General features: G+C 45.1%; 1 protein-coding gene across 6 annotated transcripts in view; it reads left to right on the top strand.

The window, feature by feature from the left end:
- The window catches only part of efr3a (EFR3 homolog A (S. cerevisiae)), a 110747-nt gene that overhangs the window by 68671 nt on the left and 17538 nt on the right, over positions 1 to 24538 (top strand). For 4 of the 6 annotated variants that reach the window (XM_086273427.1, XM_086273426.1, XM_086273425.1 and 1 more), the window contains 9 exons: positions 2203 to 2343; positions 12046 to 12124; positions 13286 to 13421; positions 15027 to 15104; positions 18180 to 18347; positions 18492 to 18606; positions 20001 to 20052; positions 21407 to 21579; positions 21665 to 21740. In XM_086273427.1, the coding sequence (XP_086129553.1) occupies positions 2203 to 2343; positions 12046 to 12124; positions 13286 to 13421; positions 15027 to 15104; positions 18180 to 18347; positions 18492 to 18606; positions 20001 to 20052; positions 21407 to 21579; positions 21665 to 21740 (1018 nt within the window). The remainder of the gene's footprint in view (positions 1 to 2202; positions 2344 to 12045; positions 12125 to 13285; positions 13422 to 15026; positions 15105 to 18179; positions 18348 to 18491; positions 18607 to 20000; positions 20053 to 21406; positions 21580 to 21664; positions 21741 to 24538) is intronic. The other 2 variants (XM_086273429.1, XM_086273430.1) reach the window with 1 other exon arrangement.

The following is a 24538-nucleotide window of genomic DNA, read 5'->3' as shown; positions in this document are numbered from 1 at the left end:
CTTCAGGACCGCACCGCTTCACGTCAGTCTCAGTCAGGGAAACGCGCTCCCTGCAGCGGTGCTGTCTCGGACAGCTTGCACACCTCAGATTTCACACCTCGCCCAACGAGCTTGAGCTTCAAATAAGTTGAACTTTAACCCTGTTGTCAGCTGACATTTCACAACAGGTCCAGTCTCATTACAGAGAAGAGAGCCCACGGGCGTGAGAGGACTCGCTTCTCATTGGCTGCGAGGTGATGTTTGTAAATTACAAAACAGGAATCCTCAACATTACTTATCTGCCTCTCTTCCTGCTCTTCCACATCTCGGTCCTGCTTTCGACGTCATCGTCTGACAGCTCATTAGGATTACTTTTTATTATTTTCTGATATCAGAATTCGCTCTGCTGCAGCTGCGGCGCTAAACATTTCTTGGTGGGCTTACTGTCACCTCTGCAGAGCCACACTCCGAAATCTTCCGCTCATTATTATTTACTCATTCTGCTGGGCTGCGGCTCCTGCTCCTCAGACTGTTTTCTGTTTCTGCAGGTGACAGTGATCCACCAAAGTCTGTCAGGATTTGAGTTTTGGCTCAAAAGGCAGCTCAGTTATTAAAGCAGCTCTGCATTCATGCCTGCAGAAAGCAGCTTTATTTATTATGACAAAGGTATGACTTCTACAAATGTATGTGTGAGTGAAAAAGGTTTATTTCAAGCAACAAATGGGTTTATTGGGCATGAACAAAGGTCTACAAGCTTGTTAAAATGTGTTATTAACCCTGAAGTGGAAAGTCTGTATGTTTAAGTGTCTCCAACACCTTTATTTTGTCTTTTAAGTGGTCAGACTCTTTCTGCAAACCTTGAATGTCTTCAGTTGTTTTCTGCTCCTTGCACAGCTTTCTATTGTAAGGTAAAGCGCCTACGATTATAGAAAGAAAACCCCATATTAGCACGCTCTTGGCGAAAGTGGGAAGGAAAAACCTCTGGCGGATCCAGGCTCAGGGAGAGGTGGCCATCCGCTGCAACAGGTTGGGGTGGAGGGAGGACACGGGACAAAAGAGCTCCAGAGGTTGATTGCAGGCAGACCTGCCTCTTTTCAGCTGCTCTGGAAAGCCAGCAGAGAGACATCATCTCTGCAGAATGAGGTCTCACAGATGGGCGTCTCATCCTTGTCAGATGCTGAATAACCCAGACTGCATCCTTTTGATGTGGCGTAGCGGCAGCTCTGCTCTGAGCTCCTCAGCCTGTCTCTGAGGCTGAGCCCACGCACTCTTCTGCTGCTTGCATCTTCGATCTCATTCCTTAGGTCACTACCCAAACTCGTGACTGTGGCTGCGGCTACCTGACCAGTAAATCAAAAGCCACTGCTTCCTGCTCAGCTCTTATTCTTTGCTTGTGAGTATCTACAACGCGTGGGATAGAAGGGCATGGCTGCTGTTGGCCGTTTCTATAACTCTGTGTTTCTTCTCTGTTTACAGTTGTTTCATCTTTATCTGGTTACTGTTGATTTTATTACAGTTTTCCCCTCGAGAGTAACACAGTAATCCTCAGCCTTTGAAGGTTTGCACTGTTGGTTTGCGATAGCTGACCCATCGGACAGGCAGCCGTCCTGAACGCTCAGTCATTCAGTCAGAAGCCTCGATGATTCATCAGTGAGCCAATCAAAGTCATTATTTCAGTCCTGACTTCTTCTCTCTTTTCTGATGTCGCAGTGAAGGAAGGCCTGTTAAAATCTCTGCCTGGCACAGACTTTGCAGTGTTTCTGTTTCCTCTGTCTGTGCGCACACACACACACACACACACACACACACACACACACACACACACACACACACACACACCCCTCTGGTTGAGGCAGGTCGATACCCTCATTGATTTCTCCTTTTTTCCCAGCTGCTCTGATTGATTCTTTTCAGATCTATTCTCCTGTTATTCTGTACTTGTTCTTTCCTCCTGGCTTCCTTCCTTCCTTCCTTCCTTCCTTCCTTCCTTATGGCCTGAAAGCTTCTTGCGTTGTTCCTCCTGTACAGATTTTTGTGTTCAATGTGATAAATTGATTCTTGGTTGTTGTTCAGTCATTTAAACATTAAGTAAATAATTTGCTTTCTTGTTTTCAGTCCAGCTTGTTTAAGGTGTTTGTTTCTCGTGAACGGTCACCGCAGGGGGGTATTTTTAATTTTTCTTTCTAAGCATCCTCTCTGTTGTTGTTTTGGTCTCTCTGGCAGGGCGGGACACCCCAACACGCCATCGGGGGCGGGTCAGGATGGCGAGGAGAACCCGTCAGCGCTGGCTGAGAACTGCTTCAGAGAGCTGCTGGGCCGAGCGGCGTACGGCAACATGAACAACGCTGTGCGACCCGTGCTGGTGTGAGTACCTGAAGTATTGTACACTCGCTCCTTGAGGATTCAGACTTACTGTGATAAGCTCCCCATAAGTGTTCCAGATGTCTCCCCCGGTTTATCATCGGGCGCACGGTGGATCCACGAGTGTTTCAGAAACGGAGCATTTAAGTCTGCCGGTAGTCTTTTATTTTGAAAATTGACTGGCTTCTCCCTGCTGACTTCCTGCCTCCTCATCTTTTCTGTGAAGCTTGAAGATGTGCTATTGAAACGTGTGTGTGTGTGTGTGTGTGTGTGTGTGTGTGTGTGTGTGAACACAGATCTGATTCCCAGTTTAAAGGACTGAGATATTGTTACCAGCCTTTTTTCAGTATATGCAGTGTTTGATCCAGAGCTTGAGCAGCCGTGCTGAATCCATGCGGCACTGCGGCTGTTATTGATTGAAAAAATAATAACAGCATCTCTGTGTTTGCTCCACATCGCCTGGGCGTCGTCACATTCCTGCCGCCTCCTCGTCACTCTGCGGAAACACGGCAGATTTATATTACATGTTGGGTTCATGACACAGAGAGGAGGAGAGGTGACGGGACGCCAAATAAATCTGCCGCCAATAAGCGCGAACACACACACACACACACACACACACACACACACACACACACACACACACACACACACACACACACACACACACAGGTTTATATATATCTATACACTGGCTTTCTTTCATTTTCCCTCTCACACCCTCTCTGACTCCCAGCACACAGAGGAAATTAAATGAGCTCTGTTATCAGCTGCCACGTGAATGCTGCACACCGCCTCCAGCCGCTGATCATGCCCTCCCCTCATCAACCCCTCCTGGGACTCCGACATCCTCAACACTGCTCCTGTTGGATGCACCGGCCCGCCACTCGGCACTGTCCACCTAAATTGGACAATTACCAAGCGAACGCTGAGCCCACTGAGGTTTTCTCTGTTTCTGCACCGATGAGTGGAGGCGGCTTTTTTATCCTCCCCGGCTCGTGCAGATATTTAAAGTAGCTGTTTAGGTTTTTGTGTTCAGCAGCCTGGCTCCGTGGGCGGTGCTGTCAATTTGGTTGGTTTAGGCTGGGCCTCCGTTCCACCTGCGATACAGACGGATGGATTTTATAAAGATGCCACTTCTGAGTCTGTTCAAAACAAAGAGGAACAACAGGAACAGTCACAGTTTACACATTTATATAAATATATATATATTCAAAATCACATCATGTTCGAAATGCAAAAACAAGCCATGCGTTGCCATGCGTTGCCATGCGTTGCCATGCGTTACGCTGCTCCAGCCTCAGACCATCACGTGCATGTTTCTACATTTCATGACAGGAAGCACAGAGCTGCTGTCAGCCTGCAGCAAAGTTACCCAAATCAAAGATGATGGCAAACTCAGCTGAGAGTTTATCTGCACAGCTTTTACTGTAGCTTACGTAGCTTTAGCGTAGCTTTGCAGCTGAACAGTTCAGTTTAGTTTTGCTGGGAAAAGTCTGAGAATGGTTTTAATTGCCGTTACAGAAACAAGAGCTGCTGCTCAGCTGCTCAGTCCACACTGCCTGGGCTGAACACAAAGTCAACTGACCCAGTGAAAAAGTGAAGATGGATGCTTTTAGATCTTTATTTTTTTATGTGTTGAGTTGCTTGTTTTAAATGAATACTGTATAAAACATGATATGTTACACTTATCAGTGACAAATCCATCCATCCATCTTCATCCGCTTTATCCGAGGCCGGGTCGCGGGGGCAGCAGCCTAAGCAAATCCGATTTTCAGAAAGCTGAAGCTGGGGAGGGTCTCTGCCCGTGCAGCCATCATCAAACCACGTCTTTATTGATACGCGCTGAGGTGCCAGAACTGATCATTGAAGGTCGTCAGAGATGAGTCAAACTCACAGGTCGGCTGTGAGAAAAGAAATGAGCTAAAATCATTTTTTTCGCTCTTCTGTGTTTTTGTTGTTTCTTCAGCCTGGAGTCAGAGCGACGACTGTTAATTAACTGTATAACCGCTGCTTGTATTTTCAGACGGGGGAGCGAGCCTCTTAATGCTGCCATTAGCAGTTAATTACACAATACCACTGTGGCTGTTTGACATCTGCAGGGCCTCTTCAGGAAGCAAGCGGCCGCTTTTCTCACCTCTCGCTGGTTTCGTGCCTCAGAGCTTTTTCAAATAAATACTTGAGCGCTCGCCGTCCTTTCTTCTTCATTTCTTCCTCCTTTGTTCTTCCTGAAACACAACCTCAGGCTGACCTCACATTCGTGACCATCTCATTAGTGACCCGTTTGACCCCAGATCAGTTTCTTTAAGGGATACAATGCATCCCCACCTGTTGCAAACCCGCATGCGTCAAAGATGTGCTCGATGTCACATCGAGGGCAATTTGTAGCGAGGGAGCTACAAACTGGCCTCTCCCCGTCTTTCAGACGTCTCTTTCTTTCCACCCCGGCTTTATTAAACCGTCTCGGCCTGTGCGAATCAATGTGGCTGTCTGTCTCGGAGAAAAATCACTTTTCTACCAGCAGAACACAATCACCAGGAGGAGGAAAAGCTTTAAATAGACAGCCTTCATTTTCTGTCTCATTCTGTGGGCTGTGAGCTGAAAATGTACAGCTTAGCAAAACTACATCTCTGCAGTGGGGAAAACTCTTTTATTCCCAGGCCTCCAGCTTCTGCGTTACATACACATTTCTGTTTCTTCTCTGAGATTATTTAGGCTTTAGTTTAGAAGAACAAACGCCTGGAGCTTATTTGATGAAGACCTCCACCTGCTGCTGGTGGAGCTCAGATTGAGCTACGCAGGAAATGTGCAACAAAACTATCAGCCTATAAAGCTCAGATCCTCTGCAGAGCTGCTGAGAGGTTTCACCTGGACTTCAATCAAACACGAATCAGAAGGGTTTTTGCAGTGATGGAGGAAATATTCTGTTAAAGTCTAAATAAAAACACTGATATTTTTCTTTTAGTAAAGTATGATATGTAGGAAAATGGCTTTTCAGATGTAGTTTGTATGATGCAATTATTAGGTGAATTTATATAGTCCGCTTTTATTTATCAAGGTCAAATTTTCATGGACCACCCTGTCACATCATGCAGTAAAGCATGCATTGGTGAAAACAGCAGCACCATTTTACTGCATCAGTATAAACATCCATCCATCCCTCTTCAGGTCTGGGGTGTATCCCAGCTGTCATAGGGGAAGAGGCAGGGTACATCCTGGTGTCGCGTCTGTCTCAGGGCTAACACACAGACAGATAATTCACACCTCAATTTACAATAACAAGTTAACCCCGTGCATATTTTTTGGACCGTGGGGAAAGCCGGAGCACCCGGAGAGAACCCGTCCATACATGAGGAGGAACATGTAAACTCCACCTCCATAGCACCAGCCTCTTGCCCCAGTATGAAGTTCAGTTTCAGTCTGTTCTCGGTCCCGCGGTGTTCAATAACACTTCTGTCAAAGCTGCTGGTGTTTGTCGGACGCAGGGTGTTCTTTAGGGAGAAAGGTTTGTCACTCCCAGCTCACTATTCATCAGCCATCAGGGTTAGCTTTGTGAAGAGGTGCTTTTTAACCTGAATCACCATCTTTTCCTGACTCTGGACAGGTTTCAGTGCCTAAAGCTTAGCAGTGAGTGAAAGTGAGTGGAATAAAGGCAAACCACCACGTCTCACCTGGCTATGAAATATAAGACCCACCCTCCCTACGTGCAGTTTGAAGTCATCTGAAAGTAGCCAATAGTCTCACGTTATGGCGAGGGGAAACAATGAAACATGAAGTCAAATAACAAGTTCCTCTGTCTGCAGTTCCTCTAATGTCCACTTGAGGCTGCCTCCAGAAGCGAGTCAGTCCCCACAGTGCGCTGCTTCCAGGTCTGAAGAGTGAAGCCAGCACAAAGGTGCTTTAAACATGTATTCTGTTTAACAGCCAGCAGGGGGCAACACATGGTCGCAAAAAGACTATCAGTTTTATTGAATTTGATTGGAGATCCGAGCAGTTACTCTAGTAAACCGTGGTCGCTGCAAGAGTCAGGAAGGAGGATTATCGAGGGTACGTTCAAGAGTAATCAGTCACAAGCTGACTGTGGTGCACCTGGTTCTCCAACCCCCACCTGCTTCACAGCACGTCTTTACGAACCAATCAGTGATGTCACAGTGGCTGTGCCCATCTTTTATATACAGTCTATGGAGAAAACAAATAGAATCAGCAAGTGGGACCCAGTGTCTCCTCATATACCTGTCAGATATACCACCACCCCTCCGTGTCATCATGTGTGACGACCAGAACATGAACCACTGATTACAAAGACACCCTGTGATAAACAGAAGCATTCAGGTAGCGTCAGCGTCAGCCTCTGGCATATTGAAACTGCTGACTGGATAGCCAGTTTATAGAAAGATTAATAAATACAATTACTCATTTTTAACGGAAACAAAGCTGTCAAATAATTTTAGTGAGGTACAAAAAGCACATGGTTGTCCTCTGAGTCATACCCAAGTAAAGCACCTAATTTGTGTGTAACTAGAAGACTACTTTAATACCGTACTTAGAATACTTCAAGAGTTTGTTAGTTCACGTTTTTGTTTTCGAGTAATTTGTTGGATTGTGTCACTCAGGCCCGTCTTCACTCCATGATATCTCCTTCCTCTCTGTTGACACCCAGTCAGAGCTCATCTGAGGTCTGACACTCGACACAGGGTGTCTGCCAACCCCACACACACACACACACACACACACACACACACACACACACACACACACACACACACACACTCCTTCAGCCTCTAATAACCAGCCTTTAACACTGCAGCGGTGTCTCATTCTTATACTTCCAGCTGGTTACTGTACTTCGTGTGTTCAGTGTCACCTCCGGCTCTGACTGACTCACTAGCATTGTGCGCCCCCTGCAGGTCAGGCGATGCCCCCCTGAGCTGCTACTGTTGGAAGAATCCAGCCTGATGATGATACAAATGGTTTGTGTTGCATCTCTGTGTGTAAAGCTGCTGAGCAGAAACATTTAGTCCCTGTGAAATCCACACGAGGTGCTGCCGACGTGTCTGAATGTGTAAGGCTGAAGCTTGGTGACCTGATGGAGGTGGTTCAGAAACACGACAACAGGTTTTAAAGATTCAGCGGTCATGTTTTATTCAGCTCAGCATTTTATTCTCCAGTAGGCTTTTAAATATTTTACAGTGCAGGGTGATAAATACGTGAGGTTATGCTTCCCCTGCGTGGTTATTTGGAGACCAGCGCGCCTGCCGTAGCTGAAGGTGGGGTTTAAATGCAGCAGGTGGAGCTGACTGACTGAGCGGGGCTGCATTTAGTTTTCTGGGGTTAGTTTGTAACCAGCAGCAGAAGAAATGTTTGATAAATCTCTGTTGGTATTTCATCAATCAGTGCTGCCAGTAGTGATTAAAGTTGCACTGCACAGGGGGAGCAGCGCCACCCTCAGGCATGGAGGAAGGAAACGCAGCGCACACACACACACACACACACACCAGCTTCCTGCAGTGTGTCCTCTGACTGGTCTCCTCAGCAGTGGTTCTCTGTTATAGCAGGTTCTCATTTATAATTAACAGCCTGTAGCCTTTCTTTTACTCGTATATCACCTGTTTATAACCTGCTGGGACCTCACACAGAAATCACACGTCAGACTTTCTGGTGTGTCTGCAGAGCTGCGACGCTCTCTGAATAGCAAATACATTCCCGCCTATTACGGCCTCATTCAGAAAACCGACAGGCAGAACAAGACTGAAGACTCCCATTAGTGCACTCCACTCTTTAATTTTTCTCTCGATTGAACAGCCGCCGCACTCCCCAGCCCGTCGTTCCTCTCTGCGCCGCTCTCTCCTCCCACACTGCTCCTGCAGGGAGGAGGACGGAGGGGGGAGGGGGGGGGGCGCGCGCGCGCGTCTTCAGACTATAAATAGCAAGCAAGGATTGGGGTTAACGGAGGGGGTGGAGGAGGCGGCGAGTTTGGGGTGTTTGAATTGACGTCACGGTGCAGAACTGTTCTTATGTTAACAGCTTCAAGTCATTCTTATCGCTCTCCTCTTTCGCTCTACTCCCGACTCTCTTTATTTATGCAAGTCTGAAAAGCATGATTACTGTCAGACCGCCGAGTCACCCTCAGGGTTTCAGGCCTCGTACGTTCAGTTACCCGGCATACTTACTTAAATGGCTCTTTTTTTAATGCCTCGTTTTCAGCAGAGGTGATAAATTCAACATGATCAGTCAAATCTCGATGTATCTCGTGACATGTTATAAAATGCATATGTGGCTTTGCTGCGTAGCAGGTGTGGTTATTGTGGCGTTGAGCTGCAGGCAGGTGTGATGCAGGACTGTTGGGTTTAGCCGGGCGGTGCACCACTTCAGTTTCGCTCACGGGACTGAGCAGGAAACCTGTTTGACCCAGCTTTCCTGTCTTTCTCCACTGTCCTTTCACAATAAAGGCTCAAGTTTCACTGTGTTTGGGAAATCCTTACCTGTCCTGTTTGTTTCTATAAGGTTTGAGTCAGAATGAGGGGGAAAAAGCATCATCTGGGGAATGTCAACCTGAAATGGGATGAACATTTTCCCCATCTGTGATTTGGACAGATGTGATTTAAACCATCTGAAGGAAAAATATTATATGCATTATATTCCAGAAGCTGTAAAAGAATTAAACCCCTCCTCCAAACCTGCTGTCAGAGACTTCGAGCATCCATTGTTTTGTCTTCTTGAGCTGCACTGCTGAGCGTCACAGCGCCCAGAGATGAACTGTAAACCATCTGAAGGATGTAGCTCCATAGGCTCAAGGAGTTTTCTGGATGATGGACATTGAAAATCAATAAACTGATCCCAAAATAAAGAAAAAAATCTAAAATCAACCAAAGTTCATCACTTAGTTGTTTTTATTTGTTTGATAAAATGAATGAAAGTAGAGTCTAAGGAGCTTGGAAAGAAAAGCGTCTGAACTTCTTTAAGTTTCTTGAAGACGTTTCATCTGAGAAGCTTCATCAGTTTTAAGATTAGGTGGAGAGTCCCAGATTTAAGCCCTGTGGTAGTGTCCCTAAGAGGGTTGTGGACCCTCTATTGATCCTCTACCTAATCACACAAGCCAAGGTGTGAAACTGGGTGTGGGTCACAATCAGCCAGAGTTTCGGGTGAGCTCATTGTGAAACCTGGCCCCACCCTATCATGTGATTTCCTGAGGTCAGATGGCCCAGGATGTGAGTGGGCGTTAAGGCGTCTGGGAAGGATCTCAGAACTGGATTATAGATGGCAGACAGTTGGTGTCGTAAACCACCGCCTCTGATCAAAGATGGTCGCTCACAGTGGGCATGGATGGATTCTGTCACTCCTCTTTCAAACCATCTGTCCTCTCTGTCCAAAATGTGAACATTGGCATCCTCAAAAGAGTGACCTTTGACCTTTAGATGAGGGTGGACAGCCAAGTCTTGTCCCGTGGAGGTGGCTCTTCTATGTTGTGCCATGCGCTTATGAAGTTGCTGTTTGGTCTCTCCAATGTAGAGGTCTGAGGATTCCTCAATACACTGGTGCAGCATACACCACATTAAGTTTGTGTTTGGGATGAAGCAGTTTGTGTCTGAGTGTGTGGGTGGGTCTAAAGTACACTGGGATGTCGTGCTTGGAGAAGACTCTCCTGAGTTTCTCTAATAAACCTGCTACACAATCAGAACAATATTGTCATCCCTTATCAGAAACTTCTGAATCTGATGAGGGATGACAATATTGTTCTGATTGTCCTTCTGATTTTCCAACTAGGGAGAATCAATAGGGGTCCATGACCCTCTTGCAGACACTCCCATAGGGCTTAAAACCAGTTGTTCTTAGAACTGAAGAAGCTTCTCTGATGAAACGTCTTCAAGAAACTTAAAGAAGTCCAGATGCTTTTCTTTCCAAACTTCTTAGACTACGTTGACCTGGATGACTGAGAACCTTCACAGACGTAGAGACCTGAAACTTCCCGTTGAAGTGCATCTTTGCTCCGGGAATTTTTAGAGAAATCTGTGATGGTCAGGTGGCGCGATAAGGTCGCGTAACGACAGAATACGGGTCACTCAGCAGGGCTGGAAACGATCCCTCCATCTTTATTCGTCTTGCTCTCACGCAGGGCAGCGGCGTGGCCTCTGACAGCTCTCGTCTGTTGTCACATAATCAATCCACGCCTACAATACGAGCCTGTAAATGGACTGCATACATAACGATCTCCTTTGGACTTATCGACCGCTCAAAGCGCCTTACAGAACAAGCCACATCCTCTGGTTCACACAGCGCCGTTTTATTTATCGATCCGTGTCGATGGGTATGAATTTTCCAATTATGGAAAGCTCCCACTTGATGACACTCGTAGCAGAGCCATCTTGAATCATATGAACAGATAAACGTGCCTCACAGCGATCAGAGTGTTGGTGTAAATAAGCGGCCGCTGTTGTGCTTCATACAGGGAGGATATGAAGTAACGACCATAAAAACAGCAGTTGGCACTCTGAGCAGCCTCCTAAATGAACCTGATACCTGAGCAGACACAAACATGAGCTGATGAAGACGAGCCAGCGCTCTAAAGATAAAGATAAAGCAGAGATGGGAATCTTCAAGTGGCCGTCAGAGGAACGGCATCTCTCCACACTCCCGTCAGCCCTGGAAGCTTTATTGTCGGGGAATTAATGTTCACGTCTCTTTCTACCAGCTCTGCACGCTCTGAGCTGTGAGCCGCTGGGCGAATAAGCCGTCCTCCCCGCGTGTTTGTATGTATGCACATATATGCGATAGATGAGTTTACCTCGCTCCCACTGAGGTGATTAAATCTGCCGTTATCGATCGTTACCGCTCCTCTTCCTCACCTTCACGCACACCCACGCGATGCTTCTTTAAATCTGTGACCGAGTGTGTGCGAGCCTCTACGACTCGGTTCATCTTCGAACACATACCATACGTGTTCATGGCCTGTGTTAGTCAGATTTTCAGTTTTCCTGCATTTTTGTGTTTATGCGACTGATCCTCCTCTGCACGATCTAATCATAATCTGTCTGTGTTACTCTGCAAGCAGCACATCCTTCACTTACACAGCTGGGCTGTGATCCTGACATGAAGGCTGATGATGATTATTGTTGCTCATCACTGAACCACGATGAGATTTAATTTGCAGACTCTCAGCCTGACATCCACTGACTAAAGTCAGTGATGAACTTTTTATTTTTCTTCTTGTTACTCTTATTTGTTTTTGTTGTGTTGTTGTTCTTCATTGTTACGCAATAAAAATGTTGAACTGACTCTGAATCTGTGGCTCAGAGCAATGCAGCATTATTATTATTATTATTATCCTTTAAATAATTCAAAGCAGCCAAACAGCAGAGAGGGAGATCTGACAACAGCAAACATGAGCCGGCCGTCAGTCAGGCTTCATCCCGAACTCCCTGACAGCACAACTGCTGTAGTAGCAGGAAGGATGAAGGAGCTCCGGCTGTTTCCAAAGACACAGGACAGGAGAGAGTTCACCAACCTCTGAAAACCCCTGATGGATTATAATATTAGGATTATATTAATCATAACACTAATATTGACAGATTATAAATCCGTTCTCATTCATGCAGCCGAGTCTGTGTGCGATTTCTGGATTGTGTCATTTTAAAGATGCAGTCTTTGCAGGGATGCTCCTCAGAACTGGGTCGATTGAATAATCACTTTATTTTCTTCTTCCTTCAGTCACCTGGATAACCATCACCTGTGGGACCCCAACGAGTTTGCAGTTTCCTGCTTCAGAATCATCATGTACTCCATCCAGGTACGTTGCACTTCCTCTGACATGTAGGTCGAGATGGCAGAGGCTAAAAAATGGAGCTGATTTGATCTGGAAGCAGTGAAAACCAGTAGTCGAGAGCTCTGCTGACATGCCGAGTCTTTAAAAAGGAAAAGTTCTGTCTAAAGCAGCTGCTGGAGATGTTTTAAGGTCGAGTTCACATCCAGCAGCTTCACAAAAACTTCCTCGATGTCAAAGGTCGCCTTCTGAAGTAACTGTTTTATAGCAGTTCAGCTGCACAGAGAGAGGAGACGCAGCGAGCAGGAAATACTACAGACTGCTTTAATAACTGAGATGCTTTAAAGAAAAACAAACATTTCTTCACTTTCACTTGTTTGTTTGTTCTCTATGAACTTCAGCGGATTATTGCTGCTGCAGTTTGTCCAGTTTTACAGCCGCTGTAAGATGTTCGTTTCAGTGGAAATTTGCTGGTTTATTAGCAACAAATGAAAGAACACTTTGTCTAGTATCTGCATTCAGCAGCATGCTAGCACAAATCCTCCTCCAGCATAACAGAATCAGCCGCACCTGCTTAGACGTTCACTAACTACAACTATAAACTTTTTCTATTTAATGTTAATAATTCTGCATGAAGAAAAGTTCATTTGATGAATGTGTGATAGTAAATCACATAATATGATTTAAGGATTTAATCATAAATGATTTTTGCAAACTGAAAAAGTCTCACTTAGCTGCATTCTTTCTACTGGCCAGCAGGAGGCGCCTCCTGGTTCAGAGAACTGTCATTGTAGAGAAATTTATTGGAAAAAGTTGCAAATTGTAACTTTAACATATGACATAATTCAGCATTTTCCGATTAGTTCGTGGTCTCGTTTCATGGTTTTGTTAAATCTAGCGTGATGCTCATTTTGTAAACAAAGGTCGCGTTTAGAGTAAAACAGATCATCGTACTGTTTACAGCGGACCTACCTGCTGATTGACACTTTTCACCCTGGTGCGAGTGTATCGTTTCCTGCTGCTCGTCACGTCTGGTCTAAAAACACTGTCCGCTCGAGTCTGTAGGACGGGGCTTCAGAAGCTGCTCCATCATTTATATACAGTCTGTCTGTGAAGTTCACCATGTGATCGACAGCAAACTCTATATTTGTTCCAAACATCATTTGAAATCCTCTTTGGCTTTTTCAGGCTCAGCACTCGCACCACGTGATCCAGCAGGTTCTGAACCACCTCGACACTAACAACAAGAACACGCCGCGGGTCAGAGCCGGCATCGTCCAGGTGCTCCTGGAGACGGTGGCCATCGCCGCCAAAGGATCTGTGGGTGAGTTAAAGTGACGGACTGCTTCCCTCTGCAGGACGTCATGGAGGAAGATGTCATCATCTCTCTGAGGTTTAAAAAATGGTGTCATTAGCTTTACCACTGCAAGTCTGCAGATGGCCATAACGTGTCAAACACAACAACAACGCGCTGGTAGAGGCACAGACAGAGGAGGCATTAACGTAAAGAAAGAATCTGAAACGGCGTCGCCCAGAATCAGGATTAAATACGTGCATCAAAGCAGGATGTTGTTGGCCTTTAGCTTGCTTCTCTGCAGCCAGAAGAAAGTTATCATCCGATGTGAGCTGGCTCAGTTTGCACACACAGGTGTGTGATCAGTAACAGGCTGGTAATATTTTCACATTTTAAACAGGAAGCTGATCTGTGATGTTTCGGCTGTTAGGCCAAAATAATTGTCAGCAACAACAAACACAGTTAACAGATCCAGTTCAGTGACCCAAAGAGGCCACACCCCTAAATTTAACCTTCACCAAAATCCAATAACAGGGGAGTGGCTCAGTTTTAAAGGCAGCCTCAAGTGGAGGTTAGAGGAAGTACAGTTTTTGACACTTCCACGTCGATTTTAGCTTTCTAGCTCCGTATGTTTAGTTTAAAACCATAAAACCAAAAGGCAGTATATATATAGTATATTATTACTATATTATTATTAATTACATTTTCCTTTGACAGGCTCGAAACAGTAACGAGTTTTGTTTCTTATGTGCGATTATTAAGCCGAGGAGAAAATGTCACGGTCCGGATGAAGCGTTGACATAAACGCCTCCCACTGCAGAGGAAGCTCAGACTAAGCTGGTTAGAGATGAGTTGTTAATAGACGATCTGCACTCTTATTAAATAAACTGTCGGAGCTGAAACAATCAGCCGATTAACTGATGAAGAGAAAAACAACCTTTTTTCTGTTGTTTGTTTTCAGCTGTTTTAAGATGTAAGCTTGGCTTCTTACCTGTCGGGACCACGTCAGTGAAAATGTGTCCTTATTTCACCTGAACTTACAGTTGTGTTGCTTATTAAGTTGGACAGAGCATTAAAAGCAGGCGCTGGGTGGAGGAGGGTTGCAAAGCAGCTTGCAGATTCTCAGCAGCTGTTGACAGGTTGAAGGAAGTTAAATCGTAGGCTTTATATATGAGATTTGTCATGGTGAATGCTAAACTGACACTTATGTTATTGACATTTTGACCTCTTTAGACTTTTGAATCTTGGGAGAAATTAAAGTTTTGCTACAAGTGTTACTTTGTTACCCAAACTTGAAGGAACACGTTTGAATTTGAAGAAACACAAAGTAAAGACAGAACTCGGAGGTGTTTAAACAGGTGCTCGAGTGTTTTTGATGTTGTCACGTTGTGTCTGCTGTCCCGGCGTTTCATTCTGCTTGAACGTTTGTAGATGCTAATTGCCTGATAATTAAATCATCAGGTTTTTCACTGTTAGGAAGAAAAGAAGTCAACAGAAACATTCAAATTACTCTGTCCCACTGAGGTGTGGAAACAAATTAAAAACTTGAGAGTATTTAATTGAAGAAAAGCTGTAAGTAGTAATTATTTTTACTGCCTCTTCCTGGAAATAAAACACAACCTTCCTCCTGGATAGGAATGATCCAAGGCTCCAAAAGAAGTGACGTGTTCACCTTTGAAAGCGAATGCACGATTCCTCCTAATCTGTGGCTCGGTACGGTATGACCCTGTGCTTGGATTTAAACTGAGTAGAGCAGCTTCTGCAGACTTCCCCCCTCGGCACACGCCCGGCGTTAACGAGCATTCTGGGTAATCACAGCTTTCACGTCTCAAGTTTTGAGAAAAAAATAGATTTATTTGAACCTCTCTTCTCTTGAGTTTCTTTCCCCTTTATTCTTCCTTTTATCTTTTACCAGCAGATGCTCTTAGAGCTCTTAGATGATGATGATGATGAGCAGGAATACACCACCAGATACTTTCAGTTCAACTTTAACGTACACAGACTGATCAGAACCAGATCATGTTATAATCTGATGTAATGCAATAACACTGCAGTAACTGGAAGGGTCAGCTTTATCGTCAACTTCTGCAGCATTTTGTGGTGTTTGTCTCTGAGATTTAGGTGCAAGCAGCACTAAATAACAGACAGTCATACTGTCAGCCTTTACATAGGCAACGTCTCCCAGTTAACATGGTGAGCAGCTACGTCCCAGTAATACCAGTAGGTTGATTTCCCTGATGCTGTAGAGGTTCTGCAGGGTAGGCTTGAGCAGCAATCTTTATTACAGGTTTCTTCACAGTGCGCCCTCTGTAACTATTCTATATATTTCTTTCTGGTCACTCAGTGTCATGTGACATTTGAACAAATCCACAGAGTGTCCGAAGTGTGAGCTGAGTAAACGGGGAAGCTGCAGACGCGCAGAGATCACGCCGTGGTTGTGTAGCTCAGTGTTGGTGGTATGTAGAATAGCACCGTCGTGTGATGCTGTGAGTCAGTCTGTGTCAGTAGATTAGAGTAAGTATTACTAAAGGTAATTCAAAATGTGTTGTTGTAGATAATTGTTTGCTCCCAGACTGCTAGAGAAAGTAAAAAATAACCCTTCAAAGAATCCTGATCTGTGAGATTTACAAAGATGGATGTAGCTACTGTGATGTCATCCACTGGTTTGTGAAGTCCCATTTTAAATCAAGATGAGCGTTTCCACCATCACCATGAAGCTGGATGTGATGACAGACGGGCACTCCTCAGATAATCCTCCTTTCTGAAACAAAGCATTGCAGCCTGACCCGTGTACTGGCACACCCATAATATCAGCCAGTGTTAGCTATTGGCTGATCTACTGTATTGGCATTTATGGCAGCCAATAACAAAAAGGTAAAGAAGACATGGAGAAACATCCTTCAACCATGTTATAAGTGCTGACATTGCATAGTAGTCCACTAGAGGGCACTCTGCAGTTTCTCTGTTTGGAACGCCGTAAACAACAACGAGCTGAGCTTAATCGATTAAATAACAACCCTCGACAGTTTGCTTCATGTCTGAAAGAAGAAAAGACGTCTGTTGGAATATTAGATTATTATATATCGCCAAATATATTATCTGTACTGCTACATGTTTATAGGACCGGAAGTCTTTTTGTAACCAGTTATCTCCCTCTACTGGTCATTTATAAAAGTGCAAGTTTAAGGCACTTGTGCATTGGCTTCACTTTTAAGTCAGAATACTTTAATAATCCCAAAGGAATTTATGTAAAAGAAAGCTATTAAAACAAGCGAACACTCTAAAGTACTGAGTAAACGAAAAAAGTAATAAGTAAAAAGTAAAGAAGCAGGAGCAGCAGAAACGGGCTGCACGCTGGTTGACGCGTTAACCTTCGAAGTCCATCTTTTATAGTTTGAGGTTGACTCACTTTTGGAGGCGGCCTCAAGTGGCCACCAGAGGAACTTCAGGACCTCTGTAATGTTGCTTTTCATATTCATAATATTTGCTAAAATTTAATGTAGCTTTATATTACCGTCTCCATTTGTTGTTTTTTATTTTCCTGTCTCCGTTTTTTTTAAAAGTTTGTTTTCTGTCTTCTTTAAACGAGCGAAGTCCGAGCTGTGCCTGGAGCTGCCCGTTCAGCGCTGGCTTGTAATAATCTGTGGTGTTGCTTTCTGTGACAGAGTGAATTAGGACTGCAAAGCAGAGCCTGTTCGTGTTTATTTTACTGCAGTTTATGTCGGATATCTGCAGGTTCAGCTCCACCAAAAATAGCTCACTAGACAATTTTAAGTGTTTAAAGCAAATATGTTTTCTTCTCCTTATCACAGCAGCCTGGAAGCTCTCCGAATTATTTATGTTTTAATTGGTCTATTGGTAACATGGCAGCATCTGCCTGATGGAAAAGTATTTAAAATTCTTCCTGAGTTTATCCATGAACCCATTAAAATAAAAGTTAAAGTTTTAGTAAAAATGTTTTGCCTTATTTTTAACGAAGCAGTCAAACTGTATATTTCCCTTGATTATTGGTTAAATACCACGTCGGCTGCATTATGTTAGCTTAGCGGGGCCAGAGCTAAGCATGTTGGAGCAAACAGCCAGTTCAGAGACCAGCTGGGTAGAAACAAGCAGGAGGAAACTATCAGAGCACATGTTACACGTGTGTCTCCTCGACAGATCAATCTGAGGCAGGAGTGTCAATATGTTTCCATTTAAGGCTGTTTGAAACTGATGGTGACTGTTCACATGTTGGAGGTTTCAACAGCTTTCTACAAAAATGTGACGGCTCAGGTGGAGTGTGGGATTTATCCAACGAAGGGAAACAAACCACGTAAATCTGAAACCTGAAATTTGTGTGAAAACCACAGAATTTTATTTACTGTGAGATTCTGACCAGTCTGTGTGTTTGTGAAGCTACTGAGCTCTCAGCCACTCGTGGACCACACAAGCAGTGTCAGCAAAACCCCAAATTTCACTTAGTGGCAGCTGACTAATACATGTTTAAACGACTCATTAAAGAGCTCGACCCAGGCTGTTTATACAGATGTTTCTACAACATCTGCCACTGGCCTTCAAAATAAATGAACACTTTTAGCCACACCAGGTGCAACGAAACAGGCCCTGTTTTAGGATTAAATAATCCTTCTCTCTTCACCTTTTTGTGGCTTTTCCTATGCAAAGCTCCTACGAAATCATAGTTAAAAGGCCCGATACGAACAAAAGATGGAAACCCGACTCTTCCTGTTTACGAAAATGTCAGGCTAATGTTTCCTGTGATGTTCATTTAACCTGCGGGTGTGATGGCAGGGCCCACCGTGCTGGAGGTGTTCAACACTCTGCTCAAACACCTGAGGATGAGCGTGGACTTTGAGCTGGGCGACAGCTCGAGGAGGAACTCCGCCTCCAGCGTTTCGTCCGTCCGCGGTAAAGAGAGCGAGGAGCGGATCGTCCAGAACGCCATCATCCAGACCATCGGTACGAGCTCCTCTATTACTCCAGAGTGTGTTTGTCTTAATGAACATGTGCCTGCATGTGTTAGTAAAAATAACCTTGAATGTCAACGTTTTTTTCATTCACTGAGTTCTGACTCATCTCTTTCTCTCGTGGCGTCGCCGCCAGGCTTCTTCGGTGGAAATCTGCCAGACTACCAGCGAGCTGAAGTCATGATGTTCATCATGGGCAAAGTGCCAGTCTACGGGACGCCCTGCCACGCCTTGGACACAGTCAAGATTGGGTGAGTCACACATTCATTATCCAGAGACCCGGAGGTTCCCTCGTAGAGCTGCAGCCAGTCAGCTCACAGCTCTGAAACGCCGCCGCTAACGCTGCGTGCAGCTAAGACGCCGATTCGGCTGGTCGCTCGTCACAAATGAAGCTGTGCTCACAGGACTGTACTGTCAGGAGACTTCTCTGCAGCTGGATGATGATGGTGACGATGAGTGGATTTTACTGTCACGGCACATTTAAACTGTCCTGAACTCCATGCTTGTGTCAATGAAACGATATGATTTGATGATACGTTTCGTGCTTTTAAAATCATTTTTGTAATATATTTTATCCTCAGAGACCAAAGGGCAGTCATTGGGTCAAAACATCGCCTCTCAGTACTTTGCCTCTGTTTGTGGTCCTTCAGTAGCTGTGAGGTTTGGGCTGAACCTTTATATTCTGGTTTCATGGAGTTAAAGCTGTGCTGATTTTTAGCTCAGCGCTGTAACGTGTAACACTGGAAGCAGTTTCTAAAGAAGACGCTTGCAATTTTTTTCTCTCTTCATCAAATCTTTCTCCTAATCTGTCCTCACTTCACCTCCTGGACACCCCGCAGTGCACCCGTCCCTGCAGCCAGAATAAAGAAAGAAAAACAAGCTAATCCCTCAGGCGAGAGTGCAAGGGCAGATAATCCCAAATCAGACGAACGCCCTCCTCCTCCTCACAGACGCTCGCTCTCTCTGTTCCTTTTCGGGTAATTTCTCTCTGCAGCTTGTTGATGCTAACAAGGAGGTCTGACAGCGTTTCACTATAAAAGTCAACACTGAAGATGTCCTGCTGCTGCTTACAGCACCTTTACTCTTCTTCCTCGTGGAGTCTTCAGACTGTGAAGAGAACCACAGACTGTCTGGATGTCAGTGCACATTCATTTTGAAGCTTCAGGTTTTGTGTTTTGGCTGTTTGCTATTTTATAGGCAGAGGTGAGCACATCTGGACTGCATGTTGAAGCTGTCAGCTAAAGCTAGCATCGTCAGGTTTTCACTCCATGAAGTCTATTTAAAAACACTGAGTGCATTCTCACTGCCTCTGTGATTTCAGACAGTGAGTAGTACCTCAGAGCCACTTATCAAATACACTTGATTAACTGATCCTCAGCAAGTGTTCTCACTTCTATAAACGTTTGCTGGTCTGAACCAATCGTGTGTTGACAGTGACACTAATAAATACGAAGTAGCAGATAAAATGTGTTCATTTCACTTCTCGGGTGTTCTGAACCTCACAGCTTTCTTATTTGTCATGCAGTTGCTGTAAACATGTAACATGGCAGCCTGTGGGGACTGACTGCCCTCCGGTCTGCTGTACTGGACACTGTGAGTTTGCAGTCGGTCCTGACGGGGTTTCTTTATCTTTTGTGTAACGCAGGCATCAGGGCACCAAGCGGATCCAGACCATGCTGCTCAGCTCCCTCATCATGGTGAGTCCTCGGTTTGTTCCCTCCGGCATACAAAACCTGAGCTTCAATAAGGAAAACTAAAATAGTGCACAGTCCCACCTGAAATACCCACGGACGAAAACTCTGGACGTCCTCACAATGAGTCATGTTCTCTAAATGTAAAAGCATCAAAGACGCGTTTCTCCGTCCTAATGACGCGTCTCCAGTTACATGAAAGTCGTATTTGTGTGTTTATTATCGGCCATGTTGGAGCTCTGGCTGTTTAACACTCGAAGTCTGCGTGAAGTCGCTTCCTTCTCCTTCATTATCTGCTTCAGTGAGAGACCCTCATCTCCCCGAGACGAGGAGGCACAGGTGGCACACACACACACACACACCCTCGTGCCCGCTCTCTCGCCGCTTCATTACGGATGTCTGTCCTCTTCTCCCCTCGTCGCGCCGCCACCTGCTTCTCAGAGCAGCTGGAGGAGGGGTGAAAGGTTGAAGTTTTTATAATGCCATGCGACAGCAGATGGGGCTGAGCATTATGAGGTGTGTGTGTGTGTGTGTGTGATTTTGCAGCCTGCTGGGAGAAAACCCAGATGTTTTCAGGGTTCGTAGTCGGGGTGAAAGCAGGGACTCACCCAGGACGAAGATCAGGACGCAGCTCGGAGAGGTTGCCAGTCCATCACAGGGCCGACTTATTCAATTAAAGCCATTTAATAACTGCGCTGGTAAATTAGACCACAGTGCACATGTACAAACACCGAGTGAGAGTCTGGACCAGCTGACATGCTCGGTTCACTCTCCCACCTTGTTTGAAGTAGGCGAGTCTGCTTCCTTACAGATTTCAGCATCTCTGAAGCTGAGTGATCATCACAGCCAGGACTCAGCAAAGTTACACTAAAGCTTCTCATTTGCAGCTGCTGCTAACAAACCAAACGGTTCGAATGTTAAAAATTCAGCGAGTTGTGACGGTTTCTACTGCGTATGCATCTCTGATGTGCATGTATTGCGAGGCCCTGCTCTGGCTGATCACATGGGCCACATCACCCGTTACAGTGATCAGTGTGGCGTCTGCATGCGTCTCTGACAGGATACATTTTTTGCTAAAAACAGTGTAGTGTTTGTCATTTTGTGCCTCGACGCGCTCTCACGCAGCAGAGTGAGGCGTGCCGACGCGGAGCGTGATTGTGATAATGATCAGATTTGTCTTCGGCTGTTCACGCTGATCGAAAATGATCACGTCAGAGTCACAAACGGTGGGAAAAATCAACACTGGCACACGCTCACAAGCTTGTGAACGTAACCTTTAAGCTCTGCCGATCAGCCGTTTCTCCCTCTGGGGTAATTGCTGCACGCCGCCATGAATCTCACCTTGTCTCCTCTTCCTCAGGTCACCTCCGGCTTCAAGTCTAAGTCCATGGCGGCGGCTCTGCCTCCTCCCTTCCTGGACCCGCTCTTCTCCATCTCTCTGATGGAGGACAGCGAGCTGAGGCAGCTGGTGTTCGAGATCCTGCACAACATCCTCGACCGCCACGACAACCGCGCCAAGCTGCGCGGCATCAGGTAGCGCATCGCTCACCGTACTTACACGAGCCCTGCGGTGCTGGCGCCAGGTTTAACGACGCTCTCGTGTCCGGCTCTGTTACAGAATCATTCCTAATGTCTCCGCACTGAAGATTAAGAGAGAGAAGATTTCCAAGCAAGACGTCGCATTCATGAAGAAGGTATCATAATCGCGCTGAGGTCACAGTTTCTCTTTTCTAAAGAAATACTCCTTTAGATTCTCAGTCTTTTACTGCTGACCTCATTTAACCTTAATCATCTCTTGGGGGGGAAATGTGACACACAGAACAGTTGAGAAACACAGAATGATTGAAACAAAATGCAACTTTTAAAGGGGATCTGATGCTGCATAATTTTAGCCGATTTTAGCACTCAGTGCTTTCTTACTACAAGTCTCATTCTCCCATTCACTCACACACACACACACACACACACACTCTCACTCACACACACACACACACACACACACACACACACACACACACACAAACGCAAGGACTTTTTCACACCCTCACACTCCAGTGCATCCATGAGAGGAAGTTTGGGATTCAGTGTCTTGCCCGAGGATACTTCAGCATGCCGGGGATTTAACCACCAACCTCCCAGTTGGTAGATGACCTGGTAGATGGCTGTATAGATACAGCCTGTGATTATACAACTGACTTAAATCTGCATTCTTTCTTGTGGCCAGCAGGAGGCAGAGAGTCCGGTTTTTAAAAAGAAAGCAGGTTTTTATAGAAGTTTATGAAAAGAACCAAATTTGCAAATTATAAACATGAAAAAAAATCGTTGTTTTTCTTTTGTACATGTTAACAATGTCAAACAAGAAAAGCCGACAGCACCGTGTGGAGCGATGTGTCTGCTACATGTTTGAGGAGTCACCTGATATACTGGTGGTCATTCTGTGAATAAGAATAATACATGGGCGCAGCTGCCTCATTCGTCTGCTGGCCAAATATTTGCAATGCCAATCAGAAGGTAGGGGGAGGAGCTAAAGCAGGTTATTTCAGACAGATTATTTTGAACCGGGAATCTTGGAAAGCTGCTCCAGCTGAGCCGTAGTGAAAACATGGAGCTGGAGATGATCCGAATGCAGGTGTTTTTACAAGCGAGGTCTTTGGAGCTCATTGACCTGGGCGGGAAGCCTCGGTCATCATCGGCACGCGGCATTTCCAAAATGAAGCCCTGCGATTTCACTCTTTCACCTGCGAATCACACCTGAGCCGTAACCAGAGGTCGGGGGAACGGTGTCTAAGGTCATTAACGTGTCTAACTATAATTAATTAGCTGTAAATAAAAGTTTTTGTCTTCAGCTGTCGAGCTTATAACGAATGCAGGCAGCCGGGCTCTGCTTTTATGTGTTTCATAAATCCCACTCCAGCAGCGGTGGGATATTTTTATCCAGATTTTAATGGGATTAATCATTTCATTTGCGTTTTCAGGGACAATAACTTTTTGATTCATCCGCAGTGGAGCTGCTGTGATAGATGTTCAGAACAGGGCGATTAATTAAGACTTTAATCCACTGGTTGTTTTTTTTACTGAGAGAGCCATTAAGTTCTGCTTATTAAAATGTCAAAAAATGTCCTTAAAAATCGCCGTCATGCATTTTTAGAGCCCAAGGTCTGTAAATGTCTGTATCCATCTGATAAAAAATGTCAGGTTAATATCGCAGAAGATAAAAATGAATCTTTACAGCTGGAAAAGAGGAAATGTTGATATTTTTTACTTTAAAGAAATTAAATTTGAAGCTAAGCAATAACAGCAGAATTAATAATAATAATAATAATGGATTGGATTTATATAGCTCTCACATTCACACACTGGTGGAGGCAGCTACGGTTGTAGCCACAGCTGCCCTGGGGCAGACTGACAGAAGCGAGGCTGCCATATCGCGCCATCGGCCCCTCTGGCCAACACCAGTAGGCAAGTAGGGTAAAGTGTCTTGCCCAAGGACACAACGACCAGGACAGAGAGCCCCGGGATCGAACCGGCGACCTTCCGGTTACAGATACGCTTCCCAACCCCCTGAGCCACGGTCGCTGAGTCATGCTGAGTCAGCCCAAAGTTGCCCAGAGTGTTACTCAGGTCTTTAGTCCCTTTGTCCTGAGGGTTGTCCACATGGATGTTAGAATCCCCAACAATAATTACACAGTCAAAATCAACACAGATCACAGACAGCAGTTCACTGAGGTCATTAAAAAAGTCTGTGCAGTATTTGGGAGGCCTGTAAACATTAAGAAACACAACTTTGGATGGGGCCTTCAGCTGTAAAGCCACATATTCAAAAGACTGAAAACTTCCAGGAGATAGCTGCTTACATTGAAATGATTCATTAAATAAGACAGCAACCCCTCCTCCTCTCCTGCTCACCCTGGCCTCACTGATAAAACTGTAGTTAGGGGTCGTCTCGATGAGAACAGCTCCACTGTTACTTTGGTCCAACCAAGTTTCAGTTAAAAACATAAAATCAAGGCTGTGCTCAGTGATTAAATCATTAATTAAAAATGTTTTCCCAGCTAAAGATCTAACGTTTAATAAAGCCAACTTAAGTGTTTTAGAGGCATTACTTGTCCCCTCGTGTTTGGGAGCAGTCTGTGGCATCGTTACATCGTTTGACCCTGTATGCAGGACAATGTTTGTCACAGTTGGATATTCATCTGCAATTTGAAGAATTCTCTCCTTCAGGATGTTGACCATATCGTTAGGAAAGCAGAGGACTTTAGTGTTCTTACCGCACATGCTTTGTACATCCTTTACGGCAGAGTCACCCACAATCAGCGTTTCAGGCCTAGCCTTTAGCTTTCCCCGTGGATTTTCAGGCCTTACTTCGCTACTTTTAGATGGATGGTTGTCCGATATAGATCCAGGGTCCTTTGATAGTGGAGCAAATCTGTTCTGCAGTTTCACATTCAGTTGTTTTGAAGGTTTGTTGTTAACCTTCCTATTTACGGTTGTC

This window comes from Aulonocara sp. 'chitande type north' Nkhata Bay, linkage group LG18 (genome assembly GCF_057382095.1).
Source record: "Aulonocara sp. 'chitande type north' Nkhata Bay isolate Kocher_YH1m ecotype deep benthic linkage group LG18, A_spYH_male_GT1.1, whole genome shotgun sequence".
Taxonomy (NCBI): Eukaryota; Metazoa; Chordata; class Actinopteri; order Cichliformes; family Cichlidae; genus Aulonocara; species Aulonocara sp. 'chitande type north' Nkhata Bay.
Note: the sequence above shows the minus strand (reverse complement) of the source record. Positions and strands in the feature narration are given on the sequence as shown.